Here is a 14,172-nt window from a genome sequence, read left to right on the forward strand (position 1 = left end):
AGCACCATGCTGGGAGCTCTTCACATTCCTGCATTTAAAGAATCATTACAACCTCCCATAGTCACCTAGGTCTCTGGCCACTAATCAGTGATTCACCCAGTCAATGTTGTCTCTCACCTCACTGTCCAAACCCCCCTTAAGCCTTCTTCCTCCCACTCTGCCAGCGTCTCCTATTCGTCCTCCCTATCATGGGCTTGCCTCCTGGCACAAGATCATAGACACTATCCTTTTGAGACACAGTGCCCACATCGTCAATAACTTCTAGGACACCTCCTCTTTTCTTCCATGCCAATCCAAGTGCCTTGCCTGGCCCTGGAGCCTGCCACAACCTGGCTCTCACATACCTTCCAACATACTGCCCACTGCTTCCCCGCCAGCCTTCGAGGCTCCAGCCAAACCATGTGACTCCAGTCTCTGAAGCCAGGCTGTGCCTTCCAAGCCTGGCACACAGGTCCCTCCATCCAGTGTGCCTTTTTCTCCCATTTCTTCATGCTCAACTCCTCTTTCTCCTAGGCCTAGGGCAGGCTTCTTCTTCTAGAAAATGTGTACACTTCTTCTCCTGTGGAGAATGACTCTGCCCTCCTGTGAACTCAAGCATCACTGGTGTACTCCTCTGATGGCACCACTGAGTTCTCCTGAGAGACTGTTTTAAGAGTAGGGACTGAATAGGATTATCTCTGCAGCTCTCCACTGTATCTAACACAGCTCTTCTCACCAAAACAATATCCATTCATTCATTCTATACCTATTTACCCAGTATTTCTATGTCCCAAGGTGCTACAGGGTGCTCAGTATACAGTGGTAAGCCAAAAAAGACAAGGTTCCTACCCTCATGGATTCCTAGTTAGTGACAAGACAAATTTTAACCAGTCCTTACCTAATTGAGTGTGCAATCAAATATGGCTCTGTGCTATAGAAGGCAAGAACCAGGGTCATACAGATGCACAGAGGAGCCAGGAAGGCCAGCGAGAGAAGTGAGGCTGGGACGAGTCTGAAGGATGAGTGGTGAGAAGGGGAGGCAGCAAAAGTGCTCCATGGTTAGGCAAGGGCATACGCAAAGGCCCTGTGGTGGGCAAGAGCACCTCAATCAGAGAATGTGAAGGAAGAAGGGGAAGGATGCACTGTGACTGGGGAATCTCAGCAAATCTGTGGAGTGAATATGCACATATGACCTTCACCTAATTAGCATACGATTTTTAAGTCAATAAGACCAATACACCTTAGCTCTATGATTTTAAAATATATGCATATATTTTTTTCCTATTGGAAAGAAATTTCCTCCTTAAGCATGAATGCTGTTCTCAGAAAAAGATTAAAGTAAGTTCTCTTAGCTGGAAATGGAAATGCACACAAGGCTGCTGCTGCTGCTGCTGCTAAGTCGCTTCAGTCGTGTTCGACTCTGTGTGACCCCATAGACAGCAGTCCACCAGGCTCCCCGTCCCTGGGATTCTCCAGGCAAGAACACTGGAGTGGGTTGCCATTTCCTTCTCCAATGCATGAAAGTGAAAAGTGAAAGTGAAGTCGCTCAGTCGTGTCCAACTCTTAGCGACCCCATGGACTGCAGCCTACCAGGCTCCTCCATCCATGGGATTTTCCAGGCAAGAGTGCTGGAGTGGGGTGCCATTGCCTTCTCCGTAAGCAAGGCTGGAACCTGATAAAAAATCATATATGACTCTAAGTTATATAATGCCCTTTTTTGCATAATTAATAGCTAGCCATGAGAAACACTGGACTGGAAGAAACACTGGACTGGAAGAAACACAAGCTGGAATCAAGATTGCCGGGAGAAATATCAATAACCTCAGATATGCAGATGACACCACCCTTATGGCAGAAAGTGAAGAGGAACTAAAAAGCCTCTTGATGAAAGTGGAGAGTGAAGAAGTTGGCTTAAAGCTCAACATTCAGAAAACAAAGATCATGGCATCCGGTCCCATCACTTCACGGGAAATAAATGGGGAAACAGTGGAAACAATGTCAGACTTCATTTTTCTGGGCTCCAAAATCACTGCAGATGGTGACTGCAGCCATGAAATTAAAAGACGCTTACTCCTTGGAAGGAAAGTTATGACCAACCTAGATAGCATATTCAAAAGCAGAGACATTACTTTGCCAACAAAGGTTCATCTAGTCAAGGCTATGGTTTTTCCTGTGGTCATGTATGGATGTGAGAGTTGGACTGTGAAGAAGGCTGAGCACTGAAGAATTGACGCTTTTGAACTGTGGTGTTGGAGAAGACTCTTGAGAGTCCCTTGGACTGCAAGGACATCCAACCAGTCCATTCTGAAGGAGATCAGCCCTGGGATTTCTTTGGAAGGAATGATGCTAAAGCTGAAACTCCAGTACTTTGGCCACCTCATGCAAAGAGTTGACTCATTGGAAAAGACTCTGATGCTGGGAGGGATTAGGGGCAAGAGGAGAAGGGGACAACAGAGGATGAGATGGCTGGACGGCATCACTGACTCAATGGACGTGAGTCTCAGTGAACTCCGGCAGTTGGTGATGGACAGGGAGGCCTGGTGTGCTGCAATTCATGGGGTCGCAAAGAGTCGGACACAACTGAGTGACTGATCTGATCTGATCTGATCTGGACTGGGGAAATAAATAGCTTGTCAATCACTAAGCTAACTACTGGCTAACATGCAGTCTCTCATTTGACCTTCACAACATCCCATGAAGCAGGTACTAGTACCACTCCCATCTTACAGAGAGGGAAACTGAGGTTCAGATTAGTAACTGGCTTATGGTCACTCAGGTGACAAACAGCAGAGCCAGGATTGACGGGACACCAGAGCTTTACCCTTAGCCACCTCGCTACACTGCCTCTCAGGCCAGCTATACTGTCAGAACTTCTGCAGTTGTGTTTATTTTTAAACCCCCCTCCCTACACACACACATGTAAGCTGCTAAACACAGACAATGGAAACAAGATGAAATAATTTCTGAAGGAATGCAATGAAACTTCTAGTGTCAGTTCCCTTCCTGTTGTAGGTCTCCCTCAAAACACCCCAACTCTTCCTCCAATTTTAATAAAGAAAAGTTTTCCAGTTCATTGCAATACTTAATATCCTGAGAGAACAGGAATTGGAAACCGATGAATCTTCTCAGGCCACACTGCAGCCAAAGTCAACAGCCTCCAAACCCTCTTGTAGGCAGTCGCTGTTTACAGAGCATCTAACAGGAAGGAGAGGGGGGTTTCAGATTACTGGAAAGCTCCTGCCACAGTTTTCCCAACTCTTGACAAAGTTCTGAGTCTTATCTATGAAGGACAATATCATGCTTCCTCTGTCAACAAATCCGTTCCCAAACTATTTCTACTCTTCTCTCTCAAAGTTTACCTACCTGTTATGGATAAAACTAGCCACCTACTTGAGGCCTGGCTGACCTCTGAGGAGGGTGCTGACCTAAGTCACCAGCAAGATCTCATTAAATCAGTAACGGCAGCCACCACAAAGCCAACGCCCAATTCTAAAGCTGGCTGGCCTGCTGAGCCTCCCTAACACCCTCAAACACTCATCTGAACAACTCAAGGCATAGGAAATAGGGATGTTTTTAGAACTGCACTCCTGAACCACAGTGTTACAGACTAAACCATGTCTCCTCTCAAAATTCCTGTGTTTAAGTCCTAACTCCTAGTACCTCAGAATGAGACTATATCTCGAGATACGGCCTATAAAGAGGTGATTAATATAAAAATGAGATCGTACGGGTGGCCCTCATCCAATATGACTGGGTCCTTATAGAAAGATATTAGAGGACTTCCCTGGTGGTCCAGTGGTTAAGACTCTGGGCTTCCAAGGCAGGGGGCACAGGTTCGATCCCTGGCAGGGGAACTAAACTCCCACATGATGCACAGTGCAGCCAAGAAAAGAGAAGACACCAGAATTCAGACAATTACTGAGGGGAGACCATGTCAAGACACAGAGAGAAGACGGCCATCTACAAGTCAAGAAAAGAGGCCTCAGAAGAAACTGACCCTGCCAACCTGGATCTCAGACAGCTGTGAGAAAATTAATTTCTGTGGTTAAACCACTCAGTCTGTGATACTGGGTAATGGCAGCCCCTGACAACTAATATGCACACTATTCATGTTGCTCCAGACTCCAAGTCACTGCCCATCACCCACTCTTGACAGGGCACAGGCAGACTGGCTTCTCCTCTGAAGCAGTCCCTGTGGGCACACAGATCACAATCAGACCACTGAGTGCTCGAGTCAGTGGAAATTTTGCCATTGCGACTGGGAACCCAGGACAAAACTATACTTGTGTGCTTAATTACAAAGGTGATAAACAGTATTCTGGAAATGAATGAAATTCAAAGGTAGTCAAATCCCTTCACGGACACGTGCCAAGGCCTACCTCTGATACCTCTGTTTGAGCCCAACCATGCTACGGAAGCTTTCTCCCGTGTGCAGTAACAAAGGACTGCATTAAACGGTTGCTTACAGCACACTGCAGGGTGAGGATTTCTGCCTCAATAACCCTCCTACTACAGGAAGAGAGGAGGCAGCTCTGGGGGGAAAAGCAGCAGAGAAGGGTCCCTTCTCAGTTAACAAAGGGCAAAAGAGCCCACCCCAGAAACGCCATCCAGGGCATGAGAACGCCAGCTCCTCACGGCAGTGAGGCGATGACTAAGCTTATTTCAGGGGGTGACCAGGATACATGAAGTCCTACGATTAGGTGAGGAGGCTCCAAACCAGGCAATTTTCTCAGAGGCTCTGGGGCTTCGAGAATTACTTAAAGGTCAAGAAATAAGGAGAGAGTATTTCAGTTGGGTGCTGCTGAAGCTGAGGCAGGCTTTGAGCTCAACAGGCTCAAAGCCTGGTATACTGCTGCTGCTAAGTCAGTTCAGTCATGTCCAACTCTGTGCGACCCCATAGACGGCAGCCCACATGGATCCCCCATCCCTGGGATTCTCCAGGCAAGAATACTGCTGGGCACCTAATTATCATAATGAAACAACTGCTATTTACAAGGCAGCCAGTGAGCCAGGCACTGTGCAAGCACACTCACACTGGCTCACTAAAACCTCAAACAACCACAGCATGGAGAACTATTATTAACTTCAATTCAATACATGAAAATAAGGCCAGAATATAAACTCTGCGAAAGCCTTAGTGTTTTTCCTGGTTTGTTCACTATGTTATCCCTAGAGCCTAGAACAGTGGCTGGGATATAGTAGGCACGCCGTGTTTACCAGCTGAATAAACAAAAACAGAGGTTACATGTCAATGCTACAGAAGGAGCGGCCTGGGATTTGAGTCTGTGCTGTTGGCACCAGATGCCACGCTCGGCTTCTGCTCTGCCACACAGGATGGAGAACGCTTGTTAAAGAGCTGGGGGAAATGCCTGGTGTGACAGCAGCTTGGTCCACTGCACTTTTCAATGTCTGCACCTCCTGCTCCTCAGCAAGGAGGTGTTATCTGCATCCAGAGTACAGAGCAAAGTGAAACTAGGGGCCAGGGCCTATAGATGATAGGAAAAAGGGGCAGTCAGGAATGTGCCCTTCCCTCATACCTGTGACACTCCCTGAGGCCTCACACAGCAACGGGTGTTGTATCCAGGAACTCACCTGAGAGTGGACAGGTAGTTGGAGAGAAAGCAACTGGAAGCAGGGAGACTGGTTCATCTGACTCGTCAGGAATAAGTTGAATACAGCCAGTACAATCTCCTACAGAACTTCCCAAAGCGTGGTGAGCACACAACTTCACAGGGTACAAAATCATCTCACATGGCACAAAAATACTCACTAGAGCTGATGGATTGATTGCTAAGGTTACTTTCTATTTTGACCAAAGTATACTAGTGCTTTATTTACGGCCAAGTTATAAAATACCCTTTTAAAACAAAGGGTGACCTTTCAAAAAGAACAGTACTCCCATTTACATAAACACAGTACGTAAACAGTAGAACAGGTTGCGTTGATATGACAGAAAATCCTAATGGAAGTACATGAGTGATTCAAGTTTGGGAACTGTGGTTTCCTGGAACATTCTCAGTTCTCTGTGTCAAATGTTCCCATCCCTGTACCTCATGCATTCACCCAGACATGCCACAGCTCAAAAGGAAGAGAACCTACAGAGATGAAATTTTTCCATTTCCATCAAAATCCCTATTTAATAAATGACTACACATGAGACAGAGACTGAGAGAGACAAAGACAAAAAGAGCAAGAGAGAAAGCACAGACACAAACACAAAAGGCATGTTCATTAAGATATTATGAAGTTCACAACAGGGCTTGACCTGGAGCTGAAGCCCTGCCCTCTGCCTGGGGAGAGCTGCAGCACAGAGCTCCCTTTGATACTCTCCTGAATTCCACACCGATTCTTTTGGCTATTATTTTATGGCATGGTAGCTGAGCTCAGCCCTGTCCAAAGAATTGCACTGAGGTCTCTGGGATCTGTTCCAACAACAACACACAATGAGGCCTTCTCTCTTTGATAAAGCCAGGAACCCCTCCCTCTGTGATCTGCTCCCCTGTTCCTCCCAGACAAAAGTAAAGTCCCATTTTGAGCAGAACTCTGCCAGCCACATGCAGCCTTCTCCTCCTCACCTTCCCTGTTGGGGATGGTCAAGTTTCAGGCCAGCTGTAGGTGGGAGGACAAGTTGAGCTCCAGGTCAGACCTAGGAGTCCAATCAGTTCTTGGGGAGAGAAGAACGCCTTCAAGTTCATGCAAGTGAAAGCTGAAATGGAAGCAATGGTACCACAACCTGCTCCAAGCCAACGTGTTCCAACAAGTTCATAAGCTCCACGAGCGCAGGGGCCTGTCTGACTCTAGAGCCGAGTGCAATCAATGCCTGGTGCTCAGGAGATACATGGTAAACAGGTATTAAATAAATAGATGAGTCTATCAATCAATCTATATATCAATCAATATATGAATGGATGGATGGCCATGGCAGTGAAGGGAAGAGGAAGTGAAGAGGTGTGAATGTAAGATTATTTCTCCCCTTTCTGCTTGAGAATTAGCAACTGTGTAAATAGGAGACCCCAAAAAGGATACTTTTCCCTTTTTACAGCCACCCTGAGCAGGTGGTAAATTAACAGCAGAACTTTGATCCCTGAACTATCTGGAATTATAGCAGAATGCAGCAAATCGAAAGCAACCTTGACTTTCTCCGGGGCATGCTCAGACACTCCAACTCCAGGTCTTGCTCCCTGGACCAAGGAAGAGAAGAATGATTCTGAGAATGATGACTTGCACCAATGGACTCGACTCCTCCTTTTAAAAAGTTCAAAGTCCTTCACATCCTGGTTTCTCTCAAGGGACTTTTATTTAGAGTATATATATGTTTCTCCTTTCCTTTTGCTCTTTCTCTGCTTATCTGAGTTTTCTAATCATTTTACGATGAACATAGATTACTTGAGTTACAAAAATGTCTAACACAGGATGATGAAACACACAAATAAGACCATTCAAAAAGGACACTGAACATGCATATTTTACAGGACTTCATTTTAATGTTTCTATTGATACACTGCAAAATTTAACACTGCTATGTCATGTAATTACACTCAACTAAGTCCTCTGAAAAGCAAATTGTAAATTTCTGATTAAAGTCAAAGTTCTTGACTTAAAAGTGGAACACCCGGTCATACAGGCACTTATCTTATAATAGGGCAACTAACTGATGGGCAAAGTGCCAGAGAATGAGACAAGTACAAGGACACAAGCTTAATAAGCAATGTGCCATATATGGATAAAACATATGTTCCAACTCATTCATGCTAAGAAAAGCTGCTCGGCAACTCTTTTCTCGGGCAGAAATCTCCAGAAGTTAATAGTGGCCAGGGTACCCTCCGCAGGGACAGAAGAGCTTTCCTTTCTTCATGGAGCTGGCTGGTTCATCTTGGAGCTCACCCCTGGTCCCAAACTGATGGACCATACTCTAAGCAGCTTGTAACCACCAGCTAAGTGCCTCTGTTTCTGTTAGGTCCTCGGAACTCACTGTCAATGGCTCGCCTGTCCTGCAAAGTGGTGACAGGAAAGCAGCTGGTCTGGCAATCAAAGACCTAATTCTGAGGTCCGATTCTCACCAGACCCTGTACAACTGAACCACTGCATGCCTTGGTCAGTCCATTTTACCAAAAGTTAGTAAGATCAGTCATATCTCACAGGCTATTGAGCATAAAAACTAAGGCAAATGTTAAGCTGTGAGGGGGCAGAAAGGGAAGGAAGAAATAATTTAAGAACCACTAAGCAAAATCTGATACCACTTAGATGGACGGGATTTCACCACCTCAAACTATAGGGCTAAAGTAGAACAAGCAAAAGAGATTCAACTGTTATTCAGTCTAGTGTTCTCCTAAATTACGACACTCTTAAAAATAGAAGAGAAATGGATAGAACTTTGCAATTTCTCATTTTCTAGCCACCTTCTTCCTCACTAGGAATTGGCAAAGTATGTAAACTGTGGCCTGAAAGAGCTGCATGAAGACAGTTGATAAGAAGCCCCTAGTTCCCAAGGTCAGGCAAGGGGGAAGCCACTTGCATGTGACCCAGCAGACGCCCATGAGCACCAGGGCAGGTGCTCACATCCTGTCCTCAGCCACAGGAGCCAGGGCTGCAACTTGGGTGTGAACTTGAATGTTCTGGGGATGCATCAACAAAAGGGGTGAGAAGGGCAGCCAGGGCAAAGACTTCCCAAGGCTGAATCAATAGAGCTGTCTATAGACAAAGGGGCAGCAAACAGAGTGTTATCAGACACACCAGAGCTGTGTGGGCTGCCCCAGGGAGAACTTGCTAAGCTCGGCCCACAGCAGCCATTTTCAGCAACCTTTTCACATACAAGACCCCCACAGTGAAGGGGGATCAAAGTAAGACCAGTCTCTGGAAATGAGATTTTGAGTAGAAACTGCTGAACTGAGCAGCTTGGGTTTTTAAGAGAACAGGCTAGGTTTGACTCCTGACTCTGTGTCTCTCATTCAGTGGCAAGTTAAACGAACAGATTACGAAACATTCCTGACCTGAAGTTGTTTCACACAAAAATGGAATAACTGCGCCTCTTTAACACAATTACTGCTCGAGTCAAATTACACCATGCCTGAGAGCACTGAGCACAGTGCCCAGATCAGCACGGTTCATTCTTATAATTTCATGCAGAGCACCAACACTATTGTTGTGGTTACTGGGAAAAATGGCAATGTGTACTTCAGGATCATGTTACAGAAAAATTCCACTCCCAAACCCCAGGCAAGAGAACAGGCACTGGAGAGCAAGACTGGGGGCTCCCCTCACCCTCAGGACCCAGGGCTGCTGTTCTGTCCCAGAGTCCTCACCACAGTACTGCTTCTGCAGAGCCTCCAGCCTCAGCAGAAGATCCAAAGAAAACAACTCTCGCCCTGAAGAGAATCAACTGTCGGGTAGCCTCAAACATGCCTAAGAAATCCAACCTGAGCTTAGCCTGGCTTCCTTACCCTAGCAAAGCGATTGCGTATATTTACAGAGTCAGATGGCTAAGAAAGGAAGCGGGTGACGTGCTTGGGAGAGTCCTTTCTTGGTTTCACTAATCTTTTATTTTGGTCTCACCCAGGCATCACTCCAGATGCCCACAATCCACAATTATGTAAGAAAATCAGGAAGGAGGCAAAACACAAGGTCCACCATGGATGCCAACAGCCTCCTTCCCAAAACCTTCTCTGGAAAAGTTGTTCCCAGATTTGGGGATTTCAGCAACCAACTTAAACTAAACAAGAACTGCAAGGAGGCAGGCACACACACATTTGGGTGCCAGTAATATTATTTGAGGAGAAGGCAATGGCACCCCACACCACTACTCTTGCCTGGAAAATCCCATGGACGGAGGAGCCTGGTGGGCTGCAGTCCATGAGGTCGCTAAGAGTCGGACATGACTGAGCGACTTCACTTTGACTTTCCACTTTCATGCATTGGAGAAGGAAATGGCAACCCACTCTAGTATTCTTGCCGGGAAAATCCCAGGGACGGGGGAGCCTGGTGGGCTGCCGTCTATGGGGTTGCACAGAGTCGGACACGACTGAAGCAACTTAGCAGCAGCAGCAGCAGCAGCATTATTTGAAGCACAACCATTAAAAACAATTTTATCACCATCACTGAATATAAGAACAGTCTTAACTATTCCAAAATAATACAGATACACTCTCAGAATAAGATAATTTAGCTTTGTGGAAAAACCCAATATACAGTCTGCATTTTTCTCAGAAAAAACTGTGGGACTGGGATATTGAGGAGGAGACACTACTTTCCTATAAAGGACTATCACTGCAATAAGATTATAAAATGAATTCCAATATCTATGTCCAAAAACAGCAAGGGCAAGAGAAGGCTTTTGCCCACTCTGCCAAGTGTGCAAAGAGAAGCAGTATTAGCCTCCATGGACACCAGGATCTTTCTAGCCAACTCCATCTGCCCTTCCTAACTCTCCTATTTTAAAATATGTCCAGCTCACCTTTCTGGGTTCTGATATTTTACTCCAGGTTATCATTGCCTTGCTGTCTAATCCAAACCTCATTTCCACTTTTGAGCCTTCATGTAAACCCATTTTTCACTCTCCTTCCTCAGAAATCTGTTCCTTAAGGAGAAATTTACCATATGACCCAGCCTACCTGAGAGAAATGAAAACAAAGCCACACAAAGTTGAGAATGTTCATAGTAGCAATATACATTAACAGTCAAACAACAGGAATGATCCACGTATCTATGAACCGGTGAATGGAAAAACAAAATGGTGTCCATCTGTACAAGGGAATGAGCTAGTGATACATGCTACAACACAGGAAGAACCTGAAAACTGGATGCTGAGTGGAAGAAACCAGCCACAAAGACCGCATACTGTATGAGTGTGACTCCATTCTTATGAAATGTCCAAAAACAGCCAGCATACAAAAAACAGAGGAGTGGGTGCCTAGGGGTGAGCGCAGGATTGACTACAGATATGCAAGAAGGAAATTTTTCATAATATATATTTTTAAAAATTTGCTCAATTCTATGCTTAATATGATGCTTGGCAGAATTTTTTAGTGAGATTCTATCTGCTAAGTGAGCCACAGAGTGAGGGGGTGAGTGAATGAATGAAAACTAATTTCCCAGAAGCCTCCCTGGTAACTTGAACCAGGTCTACACACTTCAGTCACTCCTGTCAGCCTCAACAAACTATGTATATTAGTTATATAACAATGAATTGTGTTACGTGTGTGTGTGTGTGTGTGTGTGTACGTTTATCGTCAAGTCTTTGGATTAGGTTGAACTATATGAAACTGTCATTTCTGTAGGTCAAAAATGGTTGGTACAGCGTTGGTAATTTCACATGATTCAACCTGTACATGAAATTTTTGATGCAGGAGACAAGAGAGAACAGAGACTTCTTTTTCATGTGGAACTTCCCCAACCAGTGGTTGAACCCATGCCCCTTGCACTGGAAGCACAGAGTCTTAACCACTGGACCACCAACTAAGTCCCAAGACCAGAGAGGCTTTTAAGTCAGACCAGCCTGAGTGTGGCTCCAGGCTCCATCCCGTATGGGAAGCTTCAATTTCCTCAGATAGAAAATGGAGATGATCACAGGATCCAGCTCCTAGGGCTGCTATGAGGATTACTAGGACAATGCATGGAAAGCACCGACCAGCGTTGAGGCAAAGTCACCAAGGAATTGCTCAGTAAATGACAGAAATTACTGGTACATGCTGCTCTTATCTGTCTATGAAACTACTCATTCTTCAGTTATCAAGGACCGGGATTTTTCTTTTGTATTCATGTGTTCCCTAGACCTGCAGGCAAAGGATGCTCACTGCTGGAGTCCTGCATAGGGAATGCTTCCAAACAGCTCCTGCAGCCTGACAGCACAGTTTCCTGGATGCCACTGCAGTGTTCGCCTGCAGACCCCCAGGTTCCTCCAAGATGAACCACAAACATCCCTGCAGGACTGTTACGATGCCATTCCCAATGTCTACTCACCACAAGCTCAGCAATACCATGCAGCAGAGGAAGTGCCGTCCGAAACAGTTCCTTCTGGCCTATTTCTCAACAAAGATGTTTGGCTGCTACGCAACCAGTGTTTTAGTGGATGTTGTGGCCGTTAGGGAAAGGCCAGGTTTCTACTGGCAACTACAAAGGATGGGGGCAGCAGGGGAGAAGCAAATAAAATCCTATCCTTACATTCTACTCAATATTCCTCATTTTTAGTACTCATAAAGTTAGCCCATGATTCCAAACAGGGGGAACTGGGATTAAATTAGAGTGGTCAGATTTCACAAATAAAAATATAAGACAACCAGTTAAAGCTAATGTAAATAACAAATATTTAGGGACTGATTGACACTACAAAATTTTCATTGTTTATCTGAAATACCACTTTAAATGGGCATCCTATGCTTTATCTGGTAACCCAAGATTAAATTGGTACCAGAATCAGTTCAGGTGCTCAGTCGTGCCTGACTCTTTGCGACCCCATGTACTGTAGCACACCAGGCTTCACTGCCATCATCAACTCCTGGAGCTTGCTCAAACTCATGTCCATCGAGTCAGTGATGCCATCCAACCATCTCATCCTCTGTCGTCCCCTTCTCCTCCTGCCTCCAATTTTTCCCAGAATCAGGGTCTTTTCTAATGAGTCCTCTCTTCACATCAGGTGGCCAAGTATTGGAGCTTCAGCATCAGTCCTTCCAATAAACATTCAGGACTCATTTCCTTTAGGATTGACTGATTTGATCTCCTTACTGTCCAAAAGACTCTCAAGAGTCTTCTCCAACACCACAGTTCAAAAGTATCAATTGTTCAATGCTCAGTATTTTTATGGTCAAACTCTCACATCCATCCATGACTACTGGAGGAATCATAGCTTTGACTACATGCACCTTTGTGGGCAAAGTAATGTCTATGCTTTTTAATATGCAGACTAAGTTTGCTATAGCTTTTCTTCCAAGGAGCAAGCATCTTTTAATTTTATGGCTGCAGTTACCATCAGCAGTGATTTTGGGGCCCAATAAAAATCTGTCACTGTTACCACTTCTTCTCTTCTAATTGCTAGGAAGTTAGTTTTTTGATGCCATGATCTTAATATTCTGAATGTTGAGTTTTAAGCCAGCTTTTTCACTCTCCTCTTTCACCCTCAAGAGGCTCTTCAGTTCCTCTTCACTTTCTGCCATTAGAGTGGTATCATCTGTGTATCTGAGATTGTTGATATGTTTCCTGGCAATCTTGATTCCAGCTTGTGATTCATCCAGCCTAGCATTTTGCATGATGTACTCTGCCAGAGATCAAATTGCCAACATCTGCTGGATCATCGAAAAAGCAAGAGAGTTCCAGAAAAACATCTATTTCTGCTTTATTCACTATGCCAAAGCCTTTGACTATGTGGATCACAATAAACTGTGGAAAATTCTGAGAGATGGGAATACCAGACCACCTGACCTGCCTCTTGAGAAACCTGTATGCAGGTCAGGAAGTAATAGTTAGAACTGGACATGGAACAACAGACTGGTTCCAAATCGGGAAAGGAGTATGTCACGGCTGTATATTGTCACCCTGCTTATTTAACTTATATGCAGAGTACATCATGAGAAATGCTGAGCTGGAAGAAGCACAAGCTGGAATCAAGATTGCTGAGAGAAATATCAATAACCTCAGATATGCAGATGACACTACCCTTACAGCAGAAAGTGAAGAACTAAAGAGCCTCTTGATGAAAGTGAATGAGGAGAGTGAAAAAGTTGGCTTAAAACTCAACATTCAGAAAAATAAGACCATGGCATCTGGTCCCATCACTTCATGGGTAATAGATGGGGAAACAGTGGAAACAGTGGCTGACTTTACTTTTCTGGGCTCCAAAATCACTGCAGGTGAGGAAACTGAGGCTTAGGAGAGGTAGAATCAAACTCAAGTTTGGGCCTCCCGATTTGAACCTAAAATTTATTTCGTCTTGGGGCCTCTCACCAGAATCCCAGACTCAGCCTACAATCTATTCAGGTGTCCCCTGAGCTAACTCCACATTTCCAATGCTCTGGTAAGTGAATTATATCTCAATAAGGCTGTTAAAAAAAATGCTTTCCAATATCTACTTCTCCATCAATAAAACTGAGAAACTTCAAACCATAAAACACTCTAGAACCACTTCAACTGATAAATATAATTGTTCTTCCTCTCTTCCATTCTATACCAGACCTCAGCAATTTCAATTCTCATGAGCCTTTTCCA

At 44.9% G+C, this 14,172-nt stretch overlaps 1 protein-coding gene across 4 annotated transcripts in view; it reads right to left on the reverse strand.

The window, feature by feature from the left end:
- The window catches only part of ARHGAP26 (Rho GTPase activating protein 26), a 473,410-nt gene that overhangs the window by 424,604 nt on the left and 34,634 nt on the right, over nt 1-14,172 (reverse strand). The window contains exon 1 of one of the 4 annotated variants that reach the window (XM_027546100.1): nt 5,572-6,566. The exons of the other annotated variants lie outside the window; for them this stretch is intronic. Within the exon in view, the coding sequence (XP_027401901.1) occupies nt 5,572-5,725 (154 nt within the window). The 5' untranslated portion in view covers nt 5,726-6,566. Of the gene's footprint in view, nt 1-5,571; nt 6,567-14,172 lie in introns of those variants that run through there. 4 annotated transcript variants of the gene reach the window in all.

The sequence above is a fragment of the Bos indicus x Bos taurus genome, chromosome 7 (assembly GCF_003369695.1).
Source record: "Bos indicus x Bos taurus breed Angus x Brahman F1 hybrid chromosome 7, Bos_hybrid_MaternalHap_v2.0, whole genome shotgun sequence".
Lineage (NCBI taxonomy): Eukaryota > Metazoa > Chordata > Mammalia > Artiodactyla > Bovidae > Bos > Bos indicus x Bos taurus.